Source organism: Squalius cephalus (genome assembly GCF_949319135.1).
Source record: "Squalius cephalus genome assembly, chromosome: 19".
Lineage (NCBI taxonomy): Eukaryota > Metazoa > Chordata > Actinopteri > Cypriniformes > Leuciscidae > Squalius > Squalius cephalus.
In genome coordinates this window covers 7,892,667-7,912,028 of record NC_137140.1, presented here as the reverse complement: position 1 = coordinate 7,912,028, position 19,362 = coordinate 7,892,667, and the positions used below count along the sequence as shown (strand labels likewise).

Sequence of the window (19,362 nt, the reverse complement as noted above, 5' to 3'; positions counted from 1 at the left end):
AGCGCAAACAAGATACTGTCCTTTCTCTTTCCCCAAGGCTCCGAGGAACACAGGATTCTGTCTGGCCCATGAGAGCGTGTGTGTGTGTGTGTTTGTGTTTACGAAAGTGACAGATGTAGAGAAGATGTGACGGCCCATGACAGGCAGGGGAAATGAGGACACTCATATCTGCAGCAATGCAGGTTTGCTCACCGTGTACATTGTTATTTTTGTCTCTTATGTTTAAAAGGATCAACAACACTGGAGGGATGGTCCCCACAGGCTATAGTTTGAGTGACATTAACATCTCATTTCATCATCTCCGTTGCTTCGTATCGTTCTCGTTTCACCGCGAGGATGCCGCCTACAAGCCGAGAGCCGCCGGTGTTTCTGCGCCCAATGCCGTAAAAGAAGCTTTCCTCCGCATTAATCTGATAAAAAAAAAAAAAATCACTAAATCCTTCTCTCTCCTGTGCACTTTCTCTCCGCTCCAGTGATTTGAAAGGCAGATTTGTGGTTGCGCGAGGTTAGCGTTCAGCGTCTGGGCCTGCAGTGATTGGACTGCAGCGGTCTGGACTCAGCCAGTCAGGAAAGTCCTGCTGCTGTTAGTGAGGGGCAGATTTTCCAGCGGCGTACACACTCACGCGGCGCGGTGAATGATAATCACTCGACTGTCTGAAGCGGCGGGGAGGATGTGCAGACGTGCTTTTAGAAGTCATTTATTGATGAAAGTGTTCTTTCTGTGAGCTCTCGGAAATGTCACTGGGCTTGTTATGAGCTTGTTTTTTTCACACTTTCTTTGTTCTTCTGTGCGTATGCTTATGTAATCTACACATTGACATACATTTATTTTAATTATAAAAGCACAGGTGATTCTTCATGTGAAGTCATTTAATTATCCCCAATTGGGTAATAAAAAGTGTACTTTTAATGTCGCTAGAATTACTCGATGCCCTTAGGAATAATTCAAAGGAAAATTCTGTAATGAGTTACTCATCCTTATATTTTTCTAAATCTGTAAGACTTTTGTTCATCCTTGAAAAAGAAATGAAGAGATTTCTGTCCCTTCATTGAAAGTCCATTACACCAAACTTCGGTACAAAGTTAATAAATACATTGTAAAACAAATCCATATGAATTGAACATTGAGCTTCAGTTTACCATATTTGATAAGCTGTATAATCAGTATGTGCATTGATCTGTCGTTTTATGTGAATGAAAGCCTAAAGTAATTGTGTTTATTATATAAAGCAATCTTGTATCTTCAGAAGACTTCAATCAAACCAACCGATTCATGTTGATCTAACATACGACGATGTCTTTATGAATTTTTTGGAGCATCACAGTTTTGGTGGAATGGGCTTTTGATGGACAGAAATCTCCTAGGTTTTATTAAATTATCTTCATTTGTGTCTCGAAGACGCACAAAAACTCTTATGGGTTGGAACAACATGAGGATGAGTAAATGATGACAGAATTTTCATTTTTGGGTGAACAATCCCTTTAATGTTCTTTTCTCCACACCTTTCCTGAAATCTATTTATAATGTTACTCAAGGTTTCTTGTACCGTTTTCATCCTCTGACTGTTACAATTAAATAGACTGTTTCTGCTTCCTGTATGTAAAATTATTCATCTTGATTAATGTTTAACTTAAATTTAGACTGAAACAGACTAAGTTATTCGCCCAAAATCATCCTCCACACTGAATCTCGATCTAATTATTAACAGATGCCTCAATTTTAAGTTGTTTCTAAAAAAAAAAAAAAACATTTAGAAAATTTGAAAGACTGCAAAAGTCACACACAAAAAAAGGAAAAACGGGAAGTACTTCAGGGTTACTTCACTCAGGGTTTAGTGTAATTTCATCTGAATTTTAGTATTCTCACAGGAGGTACTTTGACCTCATGATGTCCTCTTAAATGGTGAAGAAATGTTGATTGAGAGCAGATGTCCTTAAAATCACAGTTGTCACAAGAAAATGTGGCATTCTCCTTAATGCCAGTCTTTGGATGTACCCTCCACAGATGTGTTTTTAAAGCCCCAATTCTTTTGAAAATACAAACACATTCTGGGTGTAAACAGGGAAAGGAAGTTGCATTGACCAATGGCAAGTTCTGTAGTGCTTGAAAAGGATGTCTTGGTGAGGTGATGAAAACTTGCAAACCTGCAAAATAAATAAATGACAAAGCTTCCTTGCATCAAACAGCTGACGACAAGTGACAGAACAGAAGTTTTTTTACATAACACTGCCAAATTTGATTCATTTATGTCTTTAAATCACATTCAGCAATATTTTAACCTTAAAACATCTTAATGAATTTTAAATTCATGAGGATGTCTAGTGGCGGATCCTGGCAGTAACACTCTGGGCAACAAATTGGAAGTCTTGCATAACTGAGAGATTAGTATGGGCTAAATTAGGTTCTAAAAGGGTATCATGAAACCAGCAAAGGCGTGAATTAACTTATTCTGCAAAATACAATGTTATGTATGTAAAATATACTGGGTCCTAAAGTAAAACATTCAGAGAATCATTCTAATTCGTTTAGCGAATGCTTATCGGGCGCGGTAATGTAATACTCATGTTTTTCGGTTTTATGTTGAAATTGAGACCTGCACTCAAATTAACGTACACAAGACTTAATAAATAAAGAGTTCAGTACTCACCGTAACTTAAATGATGGAAGATCTGTCTGGAAATGATGTTCTGTCGCCATCCTCAGCATCGACTCCTCACTCTCCCACGCATATACATTTGAATCCACTATACCAACAGTTTCTCTCAGGCGTATGCGTATACGCTTTCTTTTTTTTTTCAAGGCTTGTTCAGCAAACACAGATTTTTCACTTCTACTTGATGGATTGGCGGAACACAATTTAATATGGTCAGTGAATATATATTTTTTTAATTTTACCTTCAGACCTTGAGCTAAAATTTTAAAATTTAAAATTAAAATTAATCTGTTGAGTCAATATTTAATTGTCAATTTCCAAAAATGTTCAAAATATACTTTTTTTCACAGTGTATGAGTATGTGAAAGTACAAATTAGATATGAAAGCTGCAGCAGACAAAATATTTTTTTGTTGCAAAAAGAGCAGCATTAACATTTGGCTTCAGTTCTCCTTGAAAGTGTTCCACACGATGGTGAATAAATGAAAAACATTTGTCATTTTTGGCTGCACTATCCGTTTAAATGCGTTGAGCTTGTGATGGGTTGATTCTCAGGCACAAGGTGAATCAGTGACAGTCGTGGCTGTTGGAGGGGGTCATTTCAGTTCAGTTCTTTTATGATGCGCCCGGTAGGCTCTGCTCTCTGATGAGTCCAGTAAATTCACTGACCCACAACGAGTCCAGCAGCTCGCCACGTTCCCCAGGCGTTCATTGAGAGCGGACATTGTCCTTTTGAAAGAAATCCAGAATGGAGAGAAAGATAAAGACGGAGCGTTCTGGTCTATGTGCTGTTAGTTGCATAGCAACCAGCTCTTACATTTCGTAATGTCTGCACATTTGTTGTGTGTATTTTGTATCCCTGCGAGCAATCGCCTTAGAGATCCATGTGTGTGCTTCTGCACGTCCACTTCATTCTTCAAACCAGGACAATGACTTTTCCTTGAGGCTGGTATTAAGGTGTAGTGAATTTTATTAATCTGTTCATCATCCCCAAACTGCTCCACAATAAGAACGATTAGCCGAACAGTAAGTGTTAATGTAACGCTGTATAATTGGTTGGTTTAGTTTGTTTATAAACAATATGTGTCATTTAATTCAACGTAAAGTCTTGTGGCTTTTCTCTGGTCCGCCCTGTCACAGGAAGAAAAGACTATTAACTTAATTTAACACATTCAGTATATAGATATTTAGTATCGGCACAAAAGCCTGTTTATTATCTTTATTTATATGTTATAATAGTATCACAAAATCAAAAATCCTTTACCGATCATTGACCTCCAATGCAACGTTCACACTGTCAGTCCAAATCCGATTTTTGTGCATATATTATTGAAATCCAATTCAGTTTACCAATTGTGACCGGCAAAAAATCTGTTTCAGTCTGACTGCTCTGATCAGATGTCACTTTCTCACGCCGCGTAAAATGTAAACGTCTGACGTTATGGGAAACATGTTGAAAGTCGCTGCAGAAACAAGGTTGTGTTGTTGCAAAGTGCCGGACGAGCAGAAAATGACAATATAACGGAGACATGTTTTGAAACCGACTGGTTGTTGTTTAATGCAGATATTCCGGAAAACTAAAGAATGGAGCGCACACACGAATCGGATCTAAACATTGGCGATACACAATGTGGACAGTCAATCATTTTAGATCAGATTCCAATCGGATACACAAATAATCGGATTTGGACTGATAGTGTGAACGTAGCCTAATTCATATATATTGAGATATTAGTACACAAACCAGTGTCAAATACCTATGTATATTGAATAAAACACGTCTTAAGTATTTTAATCTGGCAGTTACCCAGTGTTGCTGTTGAATACAAGCTCCAGCCTGTTTAATTAAAAGAACCTGAGACACATTATTTATATTAAGATTGTGTGGGTTTGTTCGAATGGACATATGGTGTTGATTTTATTTGTGCAGGTTTTAAAAAAATTCTCACCAATACAAGGATTTTAATAATGACTCTAGTTCTGATTCTGTTTCTGTAATATTTCCATTTGAGGAAGACCGTGTGGACAGTGGTTGTGAAAAGGTTCTTATTGCATTAATTCTCTGCAACATGTTGTGAAATGAAGTCATTTCAGACGAAAGAACTTGTATTATACAGATTGTGAGGGGAAAAAATATTACCCATTCACATTGACTGTATCTAGCTAGTTTTCGAAAATATAGCCTAATATCTCTCCTAAACCTATTCCTGCTGTTTGTCTGTGAGGCATGTCGTGTGCCTTTGGAGTCTTTCCATTGATTTTATACAGTTTTAATCACGGTGAAGTATGAATCACATGCTTAAAGCTGTTTGTTGATTCTCGTGCTCTGCAGACAGAAGACGTGCACTGATCGTCATGACAACAGCAGAGTTTCAAGTGCCTCTGATACATGTACTGAATAATTCTGTCAGAGTTCGGTCCACATTGGCAGAGGAAAACAGATGTTATAACTATTAATGGCACTGAATGTTTGAAACACGAGAACTGGCAGATGTTCATTAAATTGCCTAAGTATCTATAACCTTTCGTTGCACATATACACACTATAGAGACCTATGGATTATACATAATAATGAGAATTTTTTTCACACTTCAGCATTTGAAGTAATTGGTTCTGATGCTGAAGCTCTGATTATTTTGAATGGCAGTAACTGTTATGTTACACCCCTCTCCAAGACATTGTGTCTTTCAATTCCCTTTTAAGCACTGCCACTAAAAAATCTCACTAACTGAACTATACACGATACAGTAAATGACTAGTTGGTTGCCAGACAACTAGAACTGATCTGTTCCTACTCCTAAATCATTATCATGTTTTCCAGAATAAATGTCTAGTTTTTTTTTAACATCTGAAATGTGCTGCAATTTATTTTCCAAAGCAGCCTATATAATGCAATTAATATAAATGTTGTTTTTAAGTCCCCCTGTAGTCAATAATTTCATCTTTTAAAACTCATCTTTGATCACCAAAATTACATATTTAAACATTTTTTCCTTGAATTTCGTTCATGCCTTAAAATAGCTTAAATGTAAATCTACATCCTTGCTTCATTTAGTATACGTGGTTCTATGAATATGCAAATTAGCCCCACCTTAGCCATTCCCTCACATCAGTTCAGAGATCCACTCGTAGACGATCACACGTTGATCTGATTGGTTACAAGGTAGTTTGTGACGTCAGAAACACCAGCGATTTCAAACCGCGTTTTTGAGACGGTCTTTGGTGCAGTTTTAAAGAGAAAATACTAAGTAATGGTGTTGACTTATGACTTTACACATGGTTTGTCTTAAAGCATATTAAAAACACCACATAGACATAAAACAATATTAAAAGCTTGATTTTCACCACAGGGGGACTTTAAATAATCAATGGCACTATAATTTATGTTTGTTAGTTTCTGTATTTTATATGGATTGTTGTGGCGTGATGGGAACTAAAATACATGTTTATAGTGTCTATAAATAGTTCATTTTATTTACCGGTGTTTTGCCTTATTTTGGAGTATACAGTCAGAAAATACAGGAATTCATTCAATAAATACAGTGAATTTATTCACCAGGGGTTTACTTGCCCTGCACAACATGCTCGACGACTCCAGTGGCCAGATTCCAGAACTGTTTAGCAACAAGGAATTTTGCAGCCTCGTTATTTTCCATTTTCGGGCATTTCCATAGCCTTACATAAACCGGTCAAATCCTGGATGTGCCTGGCCCATGCAGCCCAACTGCTTTTCTAGACCTTAATCTAGTTGTGTAGGGTTCAACAACCAGGCAGGCAGCTCTCATCTCCCCGAGCGTCTGACTGAATGCAGTTATATAACACCCCTGCTGCCCCTTCATGATTTTGGAGTCTGTACAAGCCTCATCTCTTATGCATGGTCAAGCAGACCAGAGCTGACCCTTTAACTGTTCCCATTAAAAACATTCCTTCTCTCTCTCTCTCTCTCTCTCTGGTCTTGCTCTGCCTGTGTTGTCTGTGAGTTGTGCATCCTGAGTTAACCCTCCGTTATCTCTGCTCTGCTGTGGAGCTGGCACTGGATCCATAATCAGATTAAACATTGGAGCCTGACCTCAGTTTGGTTCTGTGGGTCACGGCAGAGGCACGTGTGTTGGCGTCCTCCATCTGGATACGAGATGGGGAGGTGTCATCTGCGTTCAGCGTTTCCAGACTCTTCCTGCTTTTGTTCTGCTTGTTATCTTGGGTTAACCCATCCTGCTTTCATAGAATGTGCTTAAGAATTTTAATTAGTGTATTGTTTTAGTTTGCTGTCGCGTGTTCTGATCTATATTGTGTTTCTCACACTTCTCATGTAAATAGCAAATCATTAGTTTAGCAGAGATCAGTAAGCTGGGTAAACCTACTCCGAGGTCAAATCTGATCCTGGATCAGATTTTTACTGCAGTTATCCTTGTGCTTTCAGCTTTAGATTGCCCCTTTTCCTCTGTAGTTAAACAGATGCGGCGGAATGTAAAAAAGCTCTGGCATCTTGCAGGATTTGTTGCATCACAGAGATGGTGAAATGTGTTTCTCTGCCTAAAAGAATGTCCATGCTGTGCTTTTCCATACAATGAAAAATATAGTGACCCTGACCAGATTGAGAATCTCATTTATGGTGACTAGTAGTGGTGTTTGGGATTATGGATCATGGCGTTTCATTTTGAGTATTTGAGAAGTACAATAAAGATTATTAGCGAAATACAACTTAACAAATTAAATGTATAGCTTTAGGAGACTTGGAATATTGAGATTATGTACTCAAGTACTTTTTAGCATGCTTTTTATAGTATTTTTGGAGCTCGACTGCATCGTACCTCAGTCACTTGCAATGTAAAGAAAGAAAAATAATCTTGTTTGTTTGAAGAAAGAAGGGTTTGGAATGATATGAGTAAATAATGACACAATTTTCATTTTTGATTGAACAATGGATTATGTACCTAGACTTTAGTCCTGGAGTCCATGTTTTGTGTCTGTTTATTACAGTTCTACATTTAATTGGTTTGTTAAAGTTGATGATTGATAGAGTTCTGTAGTCTAGATAGAGATCAGTTTTAGATGAAAACACTTAAGACTAGAAATTCTAGTTTCTCTGTTGAAATGAGTGAAATAGTGTGACACGTTTGATTATTTTGGCAAAGCATCAGTGCACACATTACCACTGAGAGAGATGGAGATCTGGCGTGTTTGACAGGAACTTATGGAGACGGGACATAATGACCTGCCCTGATCCACTTTCTGCTACTAACAGACACATACACTTAAAATATTAGCATGGCATGTTGATGTTTGGAGTAGTAGTCTAGACTTGCATGCAGGAAGGTTTGATTAGTTTTTTAATCGTGTGCTCGAGGGCTTCCTCTCCGTTCAGGTTGGTAATCAATCTGAGCAGCTCAGTGTCTGTTGGGTGAGGCTTCATCCACCCTGCTGGAGGAGCAGAACTGGACCATCTGTCTGTGTCCAGCAGCCTTCCCATACTCCCTCTGCTTATTTACAGCCTGATTCTTCCAACCATCCTGCTGCATCGCGTATCTTATCAAAAATTGAGTATTTCAGAAAAATAAAATAACAATTTTAATTTACAGTTGAACAGTGAAATTACCAAAAAGTTTGAATTTTGTTGGGAAATTGCATAGAAAGCTTCTCTTTTGTTGACAACAGCCGGTTTATAATAGTTTCTCATTACAAGAATTGGAAGATATTTGGCGCATGTTGCATTCCTAAATGCATGTTAAAGTGACATAAATTCAGAGCACATGCAATGATTTTATGTTGAAAAGCATTTACTGCAAACAGAGCTGCTCTGAAACACTGAAAACACCGGATCATGAGCTGCTCGCGTGTAAATAAACACAGTGTCGTGTGAAATCCACTCTGAAACATGCAAAATGTGGTTTTATTTAATTAAATCGCAGCCTTTGCAATTTGATATTTGCACTAAGCCATATAACGATTTTGGTTTTATTTTGATTAATTGTGCAACCCTAATTATAGGGTACTATTTGTGGCAGCGGTGTATGTGCCTCTCACTAATACCAGAACCTCAGGCTTTACAGGTCACTGCCTGAATAACCAGCATAAGAAAGTAACTGTGCCCTACACACACACATACTCATTCTGGCCCTCTGCCCCATGTCAATTTTTAATGAGAGTGAATTTTTCATCTTGCCAGCAGCAGAAACTCAACTGAGAGGGTGGGTTCAGCAGAAACACAATATGAAGTTAATGTTTCATTCTGAGACAGAGAGAGGGCGAATGAGGAAAGCCGTCCTCCATGATCCCTTCAGTGAAGGGGATTATGGGAGGGAGGGGTCAGCGGGACGGGGGGAGGGGAGAACAGAAGTCGGTCACATGTGTCATTACAGGAATCAGGGCTGGATTTTACATGCCCCCCCCCCCCCCCACACACACACACGCTCAAAATGTAGTAAGCGAACTACTTACCATTTTTGGTCATGTTCAGATGTTCATATTAGTCATTTTGGAGGTGGAGAGAACACTTATTTTTCTTTAAAATGACATGGTTGATGAATTATGTATAGTAAGACAATGGACTTTAATGAATAGATTTATAAGTTGAAAGGATAATTTTGTATGTTTTCTAAACAACATTTGAGTTACAGTTATTAACGTACATACTTAATAAAGGTGCCAAAATATGTTGTTTTTTCTTTTTGCAGCGATACCATATAAGAACCATTTGGGTTCCTTAATGAAACTTTCAGTAAACAGTTATTAAAAGAAACATTTTTTTCTTAATGTAAAGAACATTTGAATAATTTAAAGATCCATTTGTTATTATAAAGAATCTATGGTGCATTTGAAAGGTTCAGACAATGGATGTTAAAGGTTCTTAATGGAACCAAAAATGGCAATAAATAACCTTTATTTTTTTTAAGAGTGTACATCCATATGTACAGATGCTGAGGTGGGAGTGTCTTGTTCTGTTGTCTTGGAAGGTCTTGTGTCACGGATGTGTGCATCACATGTGGTCATATGACCAACCAACACACTAAAGATGGTGGAAAAGACATTTTTCTGAGCTTTTTGACTGTTGGTTATACTTTGGACTGTTTGTGCGATTTATATAGGATTTTTAATTCTGCATGTGCATTTTACATGATTTGTTTTGTTTTCTACCATTCAAACTATTTTCAGCTTTTCAAACTGTACATCATAATTTTGTGATGCCTTACTTCCCTTGCAGCTTTTGAAATGGCTGATTTTGGTCTTTAGTTGTTTATTTTTAATTCATTTATAATAGTATACAGCTTTAATATTGGTTCAGCTTTAAATAATAGCTGAAATAATGCGGCTTGTTGAGGAGTGTGCTATTCGTTTTCAAATGATTAGACTTGGAGACAAATGATTATGATTTGTAAACGATGAAAGATCCCATAGATTAAATAGAAGGACTTGGGGCCATTCACGCCAAGGACGATAATTAATTATAATTAAAACCTATAAAGTTTTAATAATCATTCTATGAGAACGATTCCATTAGGGAATCCACAACACAACTATAATGATAACGGCACAGACATTCCAATACCATTGGTATCAACTTTCCAGCTGATAAAAACATTGACAGCCATCAGAACCACCAAAACCGCCATGAGTGCTTATAATAACCAGAACATTATCATCCATTGGTGTGGTTGATAAATATGCTTGGTGTGAAAAGGACCTTAAGAAATGGTGTAAGGACTAACAGAACCCTAGCTAAAAAGCTACTTTTGGATACAGGCAAGCTCCATTCACTTTGTTTTGGTATTAAATTGTTTTATTGTCTTTCATTCATTTGCCACTGGGTTACTGTTGGGACAACATCCCTATAAAACACCACTGTGAGATTTTATGTTGATCGCAGAAATGGGATAGGTTGTTGCTTCAAGTGATACTTTAAAATTGGCCTTTTTCTTCAGCTTAGCCTGCACAAAACAGGGGGGGTCCAGATGTGAAATCTGCCCTGACAGGTTTGTTCTTCACTCGTTCCCCTCCAAACACTCATTAGAAAGCCTCACAACCCCAGTCATGGTGAGAGAACCACAACAGGCAGTCAGTGAATCATTTCTGGTATGAATCCACATGATGAAACCCGCTCCTGTTACTGCACGTTGCTCAGCACTGGGGTTGTGCAATGTGCTCTTGGCTGACTCACTCGCGCTGATGATTCCCACAGCTCTCAGCACTAGATCTGTGCGTTTCAAATCATTAGCTGGGTGCTTTCTGCATGCACTTTAAAAGTGTTGTGCGCAGGATCGTATTAGTCAACAGATGGACTTTGTCCAGTGGAGGAACAGTTTTTCCAGTTGGAAAACAGGCTCAAAAATAGTGCCAAACCTTCAGTGCGGCTTATTTTTTGGAAACCAGTTCTCCAGCCTATCACGCTACGCCCGCCTTACGCACACACGCTGTGAAAGAGGAGACTTTGACAGGCCAGAAACATGCTGTCTTTACGACATGCTGCATATGTTGAAAACATCCAGCAGCTCAAACACATGTTCTCCCTCTTGTCTCGGTGTCTCACAAACACACAAACGTCCTGCACACCAGCTCCGCTTTGAATCACATGGCTGTGAGTTGTTTCACAGCTAAGCACCGCAGCAGGACAGAGGCACAGTTTTAGCGCCATGACTGTAAGGAAGGCAGGACATTCAGTGGGTCTGCAGTGACCACGTCTGTCCATAAAATCAAATCCAAATGAGGTCATTTAAGACCAATGAGCTTTTATGGCTGTGAAATTGCACTGAACTTTTTTTCTGTTACAGTAAGTTGTTGTTTAACAGATGCTCTTGTTAAAACACTGCGAGAGGGGTTCCCAAAGGTTTTTGTTAGCTGAACCCCTTATATGGAAAATAATTACTTGAAGTACCCCCTTACATTTTAAGTTAACATTTCAATAATTGAACTACACATTTGTTTGTTCAAGGTACTCTGATGTCTGTTAATGATCACATGACATGCAAGTAAATATATTCCTGTTGTAAATTCGAATTTTACTTTAAAATACAATTATTATATACATTTTATTTTACACTGCAAGTTACAATACTAACATTTGTCTTAAATTCTTCACTTTTAACAAACACTTTTAATTCTTCCCTAGTGAAAAAAACCTATACCAAAAGGTATTTAAAATACATTTATTTCATGCTAAGTATACTACAAATCCATTAACATATTTACTGACATATTGCTTGAGACTTACTGATATTAATATTATAATAAAACTTTATTTGGAGTACTTTATTGCACAATGCACATTTCTTAATATTGAGCCTAAAATTTGTTTTAATATCACGATTAGTAAGGATAGTATGATCACTGTATAATATCAGTCTATAAATGCAAGATATTTAAAGTGTACCTAAAGTATACTTGCAATAGTTCCACTTTAGCACAATCAAATATACTTAAGTATATCTTTAGTTGGACCTCAGCACTATTTCCGGAGAACTAAAGTGTATTAAGTACAAAATTAGTTGTTCCAATTTAGCAGACTTTAAGTATACCAATTAGTATACCAAAAGTACAATTGCAGGGTATTTATATTAAGTACACAAATATGTAAATGTATTTGTAGTATACTTAGAATTAAATAAATGTATTTCAAATATGTTTTAGTATATTTATTTTTCACTGGGGTTTACTTTTTCAAATCCGGAAGCTTGTAACATTTCAAATTCTTGAGCTGTTATTTAGGTGGAATAATAGTAAAATGCTGTAACTTTCACAAAAATTTTAGAAATGATGCTAATGTGTAAACTAAACCTAGCCCGTGTTGCATTCCCAAATGCACGTTAAACTCTCAGCTCATACAGAGATGGAGTTACTGTGAACTGAGCTGCTCTGAGATGCAAAAAAAAAACCAGATCATAAGCTGCTTGCGTGTGCACCGAACACTTCACTCTGAACATGCAGTTTATAGTTATAAAATGTTCTGCAATTTAGATGGTACATGCTATATGTCAAGAATGTAAACTGTTCTAAAGACTTGAAGTGCTTAGATTATGGGTTTTTCTTTTTTTTCTTTCCTTTCTTTATTTTTAGTTAGACCACCATGGTGTATTAAACCCCAAAATGCTTTATAAGGGGAGTGAAGGGGGTGGATTTCCAATTCCATCCATTTTCTTGTATTATAAAATGAAATGGAAATCATAGTTGTCTTAAAACCAGTGTTATTTATTCTAGTATTATGTTACAGGAAATGTCTGTATTTGTTATCTGAGAGGTGACTGAGTGTCTGACCCATGTCGGGAATGAAGTAACAGTTTTTTCTCATTTAGCCTGTCCTTGTTTTGTAATGAATCAGTTTTAACTTTATTTGGTTACACTTTATTTGAAGGTGTCATTGTTACAGTACAATATATTTAAGTACTGATTAATATTAATTAACAACATGTACTTACTATAGGGTTAGGGTAGGATTAGGGTTTGGTTTAGGGTTAGTTGCATGTAGTTATGCATAATTTACTGTTATTACTAATAAGTACATGTAACATAGGTATCAAGGACACTGTAAAATAAAGTGTTACTCTTTATTCATTTTATTCTGTACCCTGTGTGGATGTAGATTTCATGTTCTGTTCCAGTGAAGTCCTGACAAACTCAGCCTTGAAGGGAAAATATAAGCGAATTGCGCTCGCAGGGATTGTTTATCATTTTTAGAGGCAAAGTTGCTTACGTATATAGGACATAGAGTGTCAAAGATAATGTTTTGCAGTTTTTGTGCTTTAATATGTCAGTGGCAAACAACATCAAAGTTGAAATTGAATGGCAATTACAACATGATGTGATTACAACAAAGCTTGACCTGGCGCTTTACTCATTAAGGTTCAATGCAACGGATAATGAGCTTGACCTGACGCTTTGCTCATTAAGGTTCAATGCAATGGGTAACTTTGATGTGAATCCTGTGAAAGTCCTTAACAATTCCATATCAACTCAAAAAATGTCTTTCCACGCCACTTATATGCTTTTATACATTATACAGCAGGAGAACTTCTCTAGCATGATTTGGGCATGTACAGGACGAGGGCTCAGAGTGCTAATGTGACCAAGCTTTGACCCCTCTTCTTGCTCTTTCCGCAGGTGTACGTGGAGTTTGACGACCTTGAGTGGGAGAAGCGTGAGTGGGTCAAGGTGTACGAAGACTTCCAGATCTTTCTGCTGGAACATCAGCTGGTTTGGGCCAAAAGGAAGGAGGGTGCCCAGCTGCAGGGAACAAAAGCCAAGCAGATCCAGTGGCCAGCTCTGGTGAGTCATTCCTCCCAAGATCTTTGATCCGGAGATGTGCTGTGCGTTGAGCCGCAGCTGTGGAGTATTTCAAGTCGGAACAATAGCTCTGCGGAGGCAATATGACGGGATCCTTTATGTTGCTGGAATGATTTGGGGTTTGGATGACTCTCAGATCAATGGCTCATGTCTGACAATAAGATCATTATTTGTTTAGAAGGCCTGCTGAAAAGATGGAAAATAACAGAGGGTTTGACGTCCTTTAAAAGAGACAGAAAGGCAGCGAGCAAGAGATTGTAAATGTTTCACGGCTCACGCTGTTTTGATTATGTAACGTTAGCAGCAGCACAGCGCCATCTGGGCCATGAGCACACGATAAAAGATTTCAAAGAGAAATCTTAGTATGGCACACGGGACGGTAGTCATAGCGCCCACACATGCACAGGCCGACGACCCAGCATGTGTCATGGTGCACTTACCCTCATCAAGAACTCGTGAGCACTCCGTAAGTTCTCAAACAGGACATTTTTCATATTTTTCAGTAGTTTACGCTACTGTAATTATTAACCTCATGCCCGTCTGTTCAATTCCTGCCATTGTTTAAATGAATTCTGCTTCAAATAAGTGAGGTGAATATAAGGTGAACATTTAATCTGAAGTTAAAGGTACGGTAGGCTATTTTGGAGCAGCTAGCAATACAAAGTTCCCCAAGAGATCCCACCCTCCCTTCAGAGTGCTCTCCAAAGCTACGCCTCCTCCAAAACTAGGGATGGGTACCGAGAACCGGTATTTTTTTGTACCGGTACGTAAATGGGTCAATACCGGACTACCGATAAGCTTCAGGACAAACGATACTGTTATCGATACTTGTGTTGTTTTATCTCCGTATACTTATGTGTTAGTAGCGAATTAGAAACTGCTGCTTGTCATATTCCAACCCTGAATAATGTCATCACATGGCCGACGTTTGATCGACGTACGTGTGATATCCATGCGCATACTTGTTAAAAATAAAAATTTCGATTCCTCTTATTGATATCTTTGTGCATTTCAGTTTGACTTTAAGCCATTCAAGCGTGAGACGACTCGCGCGCTGTTTTCTGTGCTGCACACTTGAAACAGTGCAGATCCGTGCAGCTCTTAAAGTGACAGCACTAATATTCTTGCTGCCTCTCTATAAACAAAAGACAAAGAGAAAATTCACTTGTTCTTGACTGAGTAACTTTTGTAACTATATTTGTTATGTATAATTTATTTATAAAGTGCAGTGCTATTTTACATTTGATTACAGTTTCTAAACCTGAATACCTGAACATCTTAAAACACTGTTTATTTCAATCATATCATATCTTCATTATCATAAACAACTTACAGAGCTCTGACCTGTACCACTTGACTGCTGCAGATTCATTTCTGCGTTGATAGTGTTGACATAGACATGCATAAATCCGAGTCTGCGGGCATAAACAGCTCTGGTTAGAATGTTACGGGTTGCCATCTCGTAAATATAGTTACATCATGGCATGAATGCAGCATAAGCTTGTTGTTTTGGTTTAGGAGGAACTGTAAAAGTAGGCCTCTGTTTGTTTGTGGCTTTTGGTGACTTGCTTATCCTAACGGAAGTGCTGATGACGTGTGATGTCTGCGCGAAGGTATGGAAATACATATGTTGACAGGCAGGTAGGGCATCCTATCATTGCATTCGGACCAAATAAAATTATCGGACAAACAGTTTTTGGTCCTGTGACTTCCACATAAGATATATACGTTTTAATATTTAGACCACCTCTATTATTGATTGCTATCAGGATGTAAATAGAGTTTCAACCAGTATAACAAAAAGTGTTGACAAATTGACAAAAACAAATTGCCTATAATAGTTAGGCCTAATAGTTAATAGAAACTTTAATAGTGTATTTTGTGTGTGTGCAGTGATATACAGTAATATCACGAAATATCATTACAATTTAAAACGACTGTATTTTGACTGTATTGTATTTGAATGTATTATTTACAATGTAATTTATTCCTGTGATTTAAAGCAGAATTTTCAGCATCATTACGCCAGTCTCCAGTGTCACATGATACTTCAGAAATCATTCTAATATGCTGATTTGGTGCTCACGAAACATGGAAACCGCGATACACTTTTAATTTAATTGTACATTTAATTTTTTTTTTTTTTTTAATCATTTCAAATAAATGCTTTTGAACTTTGTCCAGAAAAGAATCCTAGGAAAATTATCATGGTTTTTCTCAAAAATATTAAGCAATTTTCAACAATGATAATAGGAACGATTATCTATAATTGAGTACCAATAATAATTGAGCACCAACTCAGCATTTTAGAATGATTTCTGAAGGATTGTGTGACACTGAGGATACGGTAGTGTACACAGTGACTAGGTAAACTAGGTCATAGCTCTTACCAGATTGTGTATTTTAGCATGACTGGAACAACAATATATTTACAAATCAGCATCCATTCCACCTGCATAATTGTTTGTTGGTTTTGGATCGGTTAGTCGAATTTTGTGAACCTACCTTTGTTTTCTGAGTTATTTAACTGGAGAAATATTTGATGTAGTCAATAGACTGTTGACAACGCTTGATGTTCAGAGAAAACATTCTCTGTCATTGTGAATTAGCAATGTCCATGCTTTTTGTGTTGCTTTTTAAAACTGGGACATATTTTTCACCGATTCTTCCTGTTCTTTACACTTAACACTTATCTAACTTATGATGGGTTTGTACAGTTGTCAAACAACTTAACCTAATTACTTTACTCAACGCCTGACCAAACAGCAATTTCCCAACAAGACTCGCGGGATTGTGTTGTTCTCTGGTCTTCTTTGAAAGCTGTTATTTTTCCATCGTCTTTCCCTCTTTCAAGTTTCCTGTGTCCCTCGCTCACACACAATTTCCTTCACGGCTCCATTATTTATGGCTGCCATTGGAGGAGAGTTTACTGCCACCAGATCTCCTTACTCAGCACTGCCTCTCTCTCTCTCTCTCTCTCTCTCTCTCTCTCTCTCTCTCTCTCTCTCTCTCTCTCTCTCTCTCTCTCTCTCTCTCTCTCTCTCTCTCTCTCTCTCTCTCTCTCTCTCTCTCTCTCTCTCTCTCTCTCTCTCTCTCTCTCTCTCTCTCTCTCTCTCTCTCTCTCTCTCTCTCTCTCTCTCTCTCTCTCTCTCTCTCTCTCTCTGTTGATATATGAGGCCCAGCACAAGCTCGCTGATTTCTCCTGTGTTCAGATTAGCACACTGGATCTTTTGTCTGAATGTGACCCGAGCAGGTTTCTTCAGTGTTTCCTGCACATCTTAGCATTGATTGCATAGTCATTCCCAAACATGCAGTGTGACCAGTGTAGTTCCATTTGTGAATGGTTTGTGGTTCTTTTTAAATGAGTCAGCAAAAACTCATGATGAATTATTGTTTTGAGTCAGTCTAACGACTCACTTCAGAGTGGTTACTGAATTAACATTTGACTCACTGTCTGAACCACAAGTCATTACTTTCAGTCATTTCAGTCTCAATAACTAACCGAGAATTACTATTGTGTCATCTCTGACTAGTTGTTACCATGACTGTTTAAATGTAATACATGGTATTTCTCAATTACAAAATTATTTTAATAATTGTGTTCCAAAAATAATTTTTGCATTGAGCAAAAGTGACAGTAAAGACTTTTACACTGTTATAAAAAATGTCTATTTCAAATGTTAAGCATCACAGCTCTTTTCAACATTCAATTTAATTCACATTTATTTGTATTGCGCTTTTCACAATACACATCGTTTCAAAGCAGCTTTACAGAAAATGTATGTGTCTCAGGTGATGATCACTGTGTCCAAGTTATGTATTTCAGAAATGTACATATACAAATTGCGCATTTAATTATTTTAATTTAAACAATGTATTAATTTAATGCTTTTTCTGCATCAGAAACAGATATCATGTTCCAAAGCTTAGTGATGTTTCTGAGGTGGAAGAAGGTTGTTTTTGTAACAAATGAAGTATGATTTTTGAAAGACAAGTTGCTGTCTAACCCAGGTCTTTAACTGTAGAGGATGAAGTAACAGTACATCCTTCTAAATGCAAAAAGAGATTCTGTGTACAGGTTTCTGGTCCAATAAGTAATCTTATCTGAATTTAATAGAAGAAAATTACAGGTCATCCAAAATTTTATATCTTTAACACACTCTGTCAACTTAGATAATTTAGAGATTTCATCTGATTGTGATGAAATAATATATAACTGAGTATCATAACAGTGGAAACTAATTACATGTTTTCTTATAATATTACCAAGAGGGCCTAACACAGATCCTTGTGGCACTCCATAATTTACTGACGTTATCTTAGATTTTTTCTCTGTTTAAATAGACAAAATGGTAACGGTCTGATAGGTACGATCTAAACCAGCTTAATGCCCGTCCCTGAATACCAGTGTCATTTTGTTTTCAATCTAAGAGTATTTTAATATAGTGTCTAACGCAACACTAAGATCAAATAAAACTAGTATAGATATACAGCCTTGGTCAGAAGCTAGAAGTATAAGTCATTTGTAATTTTAACAAGACCAGTTTCTGTGCTATGATGGGGCCTGAAACCAGACTGAGATTGCAAGTAAGAACATAATTTAGCAGACACAACTTTTTCTAGTATTTTAAACATAAATGGAAGATTTGAAATGGGTCTGTAATTTGTTAATTCATTTGGATAAAATCGTTGTTTCTTAATAAGAGGCTTAATAACTGCCAGCTTGAACAGTCTTGGGACATGACCTAGAGACAGAGACCAGTTAATATTTTGAGAAGAGGCTCTTCTGCTACAGGTAACAACTCTTTCAGTAGTTTAGTAAGAAATAATAAGAAATGTAATGTTTCTTGAGCAGCAAATCAGCATATTAGGATCATGTGACACTGAAGACTGGAGCAATGATGCTGAAAATTCAGCTTTGCTGCCACACAAATAAATTATATTAAAATTAAAAACATATTATTAATATTATTTTATTTTATAATATTAATAAAGTTATTTTAAATTGCAATAATTTTCTTAATATTACTATTTTTGCTGTATTCTTTGATAAAATAAATGCAGCCTTGATGAGCAAACATTTTCTTTATTGTAAATGCTTAGTGCTCCCTTTACATGTGTGTGCCTGGCAGTTGTCTGTTTGAGATAAGTTCATTTTGCGACAGATGTGGTGCGGCTTGTTCGCAACTCTCACTCCTTCTGTCTGATTATCAGTGATGACTGTAGTTGTTCGTTCAGATTGGATTGTGTTCTACAAACACAGCTCTTCCTGCACAAACTCCGCAAGGCCGTTATGCGTTTACGGCATCCTGTAAACCCTCTTTGTCAAGTGCTGTATTTTACGCATTCACGCTGATGTAGCCAACTCTCTGATGGCTTAATTGTGTTTAGCCCTGCTTGACCCGTAGCCTTAAGTGCGATCTTTACTGCTGATAAA

At 37.3% G+C, this 19,362-nt stretch overlaps 1 protein-coding gene across 3 annotated transcripts in view; it reads left to right on the top strand.

Annotated features, from left to right (window-relative positions):
- The window catches only part of jmjd1cb (jumonji domain containing 1Cb), a 128,748-nt gene that overhangs the window by 40,891 nt on the left and 68,495 nt on the right, over positions 1 to 19,362 (top strand). For all 3 annotated transcript variants that reach the window (XM_079850934.1, XM_079850933.1, XM_079850932.1), the window contains exon 2: positions 13,743 to 13,907. In XM_079850934.1, coding sequence (XP_079707060.1) covers positions 13,743 to 13,907 — 165 coding nt within the window. The remainder of the gene's footprint in view (positions 1 to 13,742; positions 13,908 to 19,362) is intronic.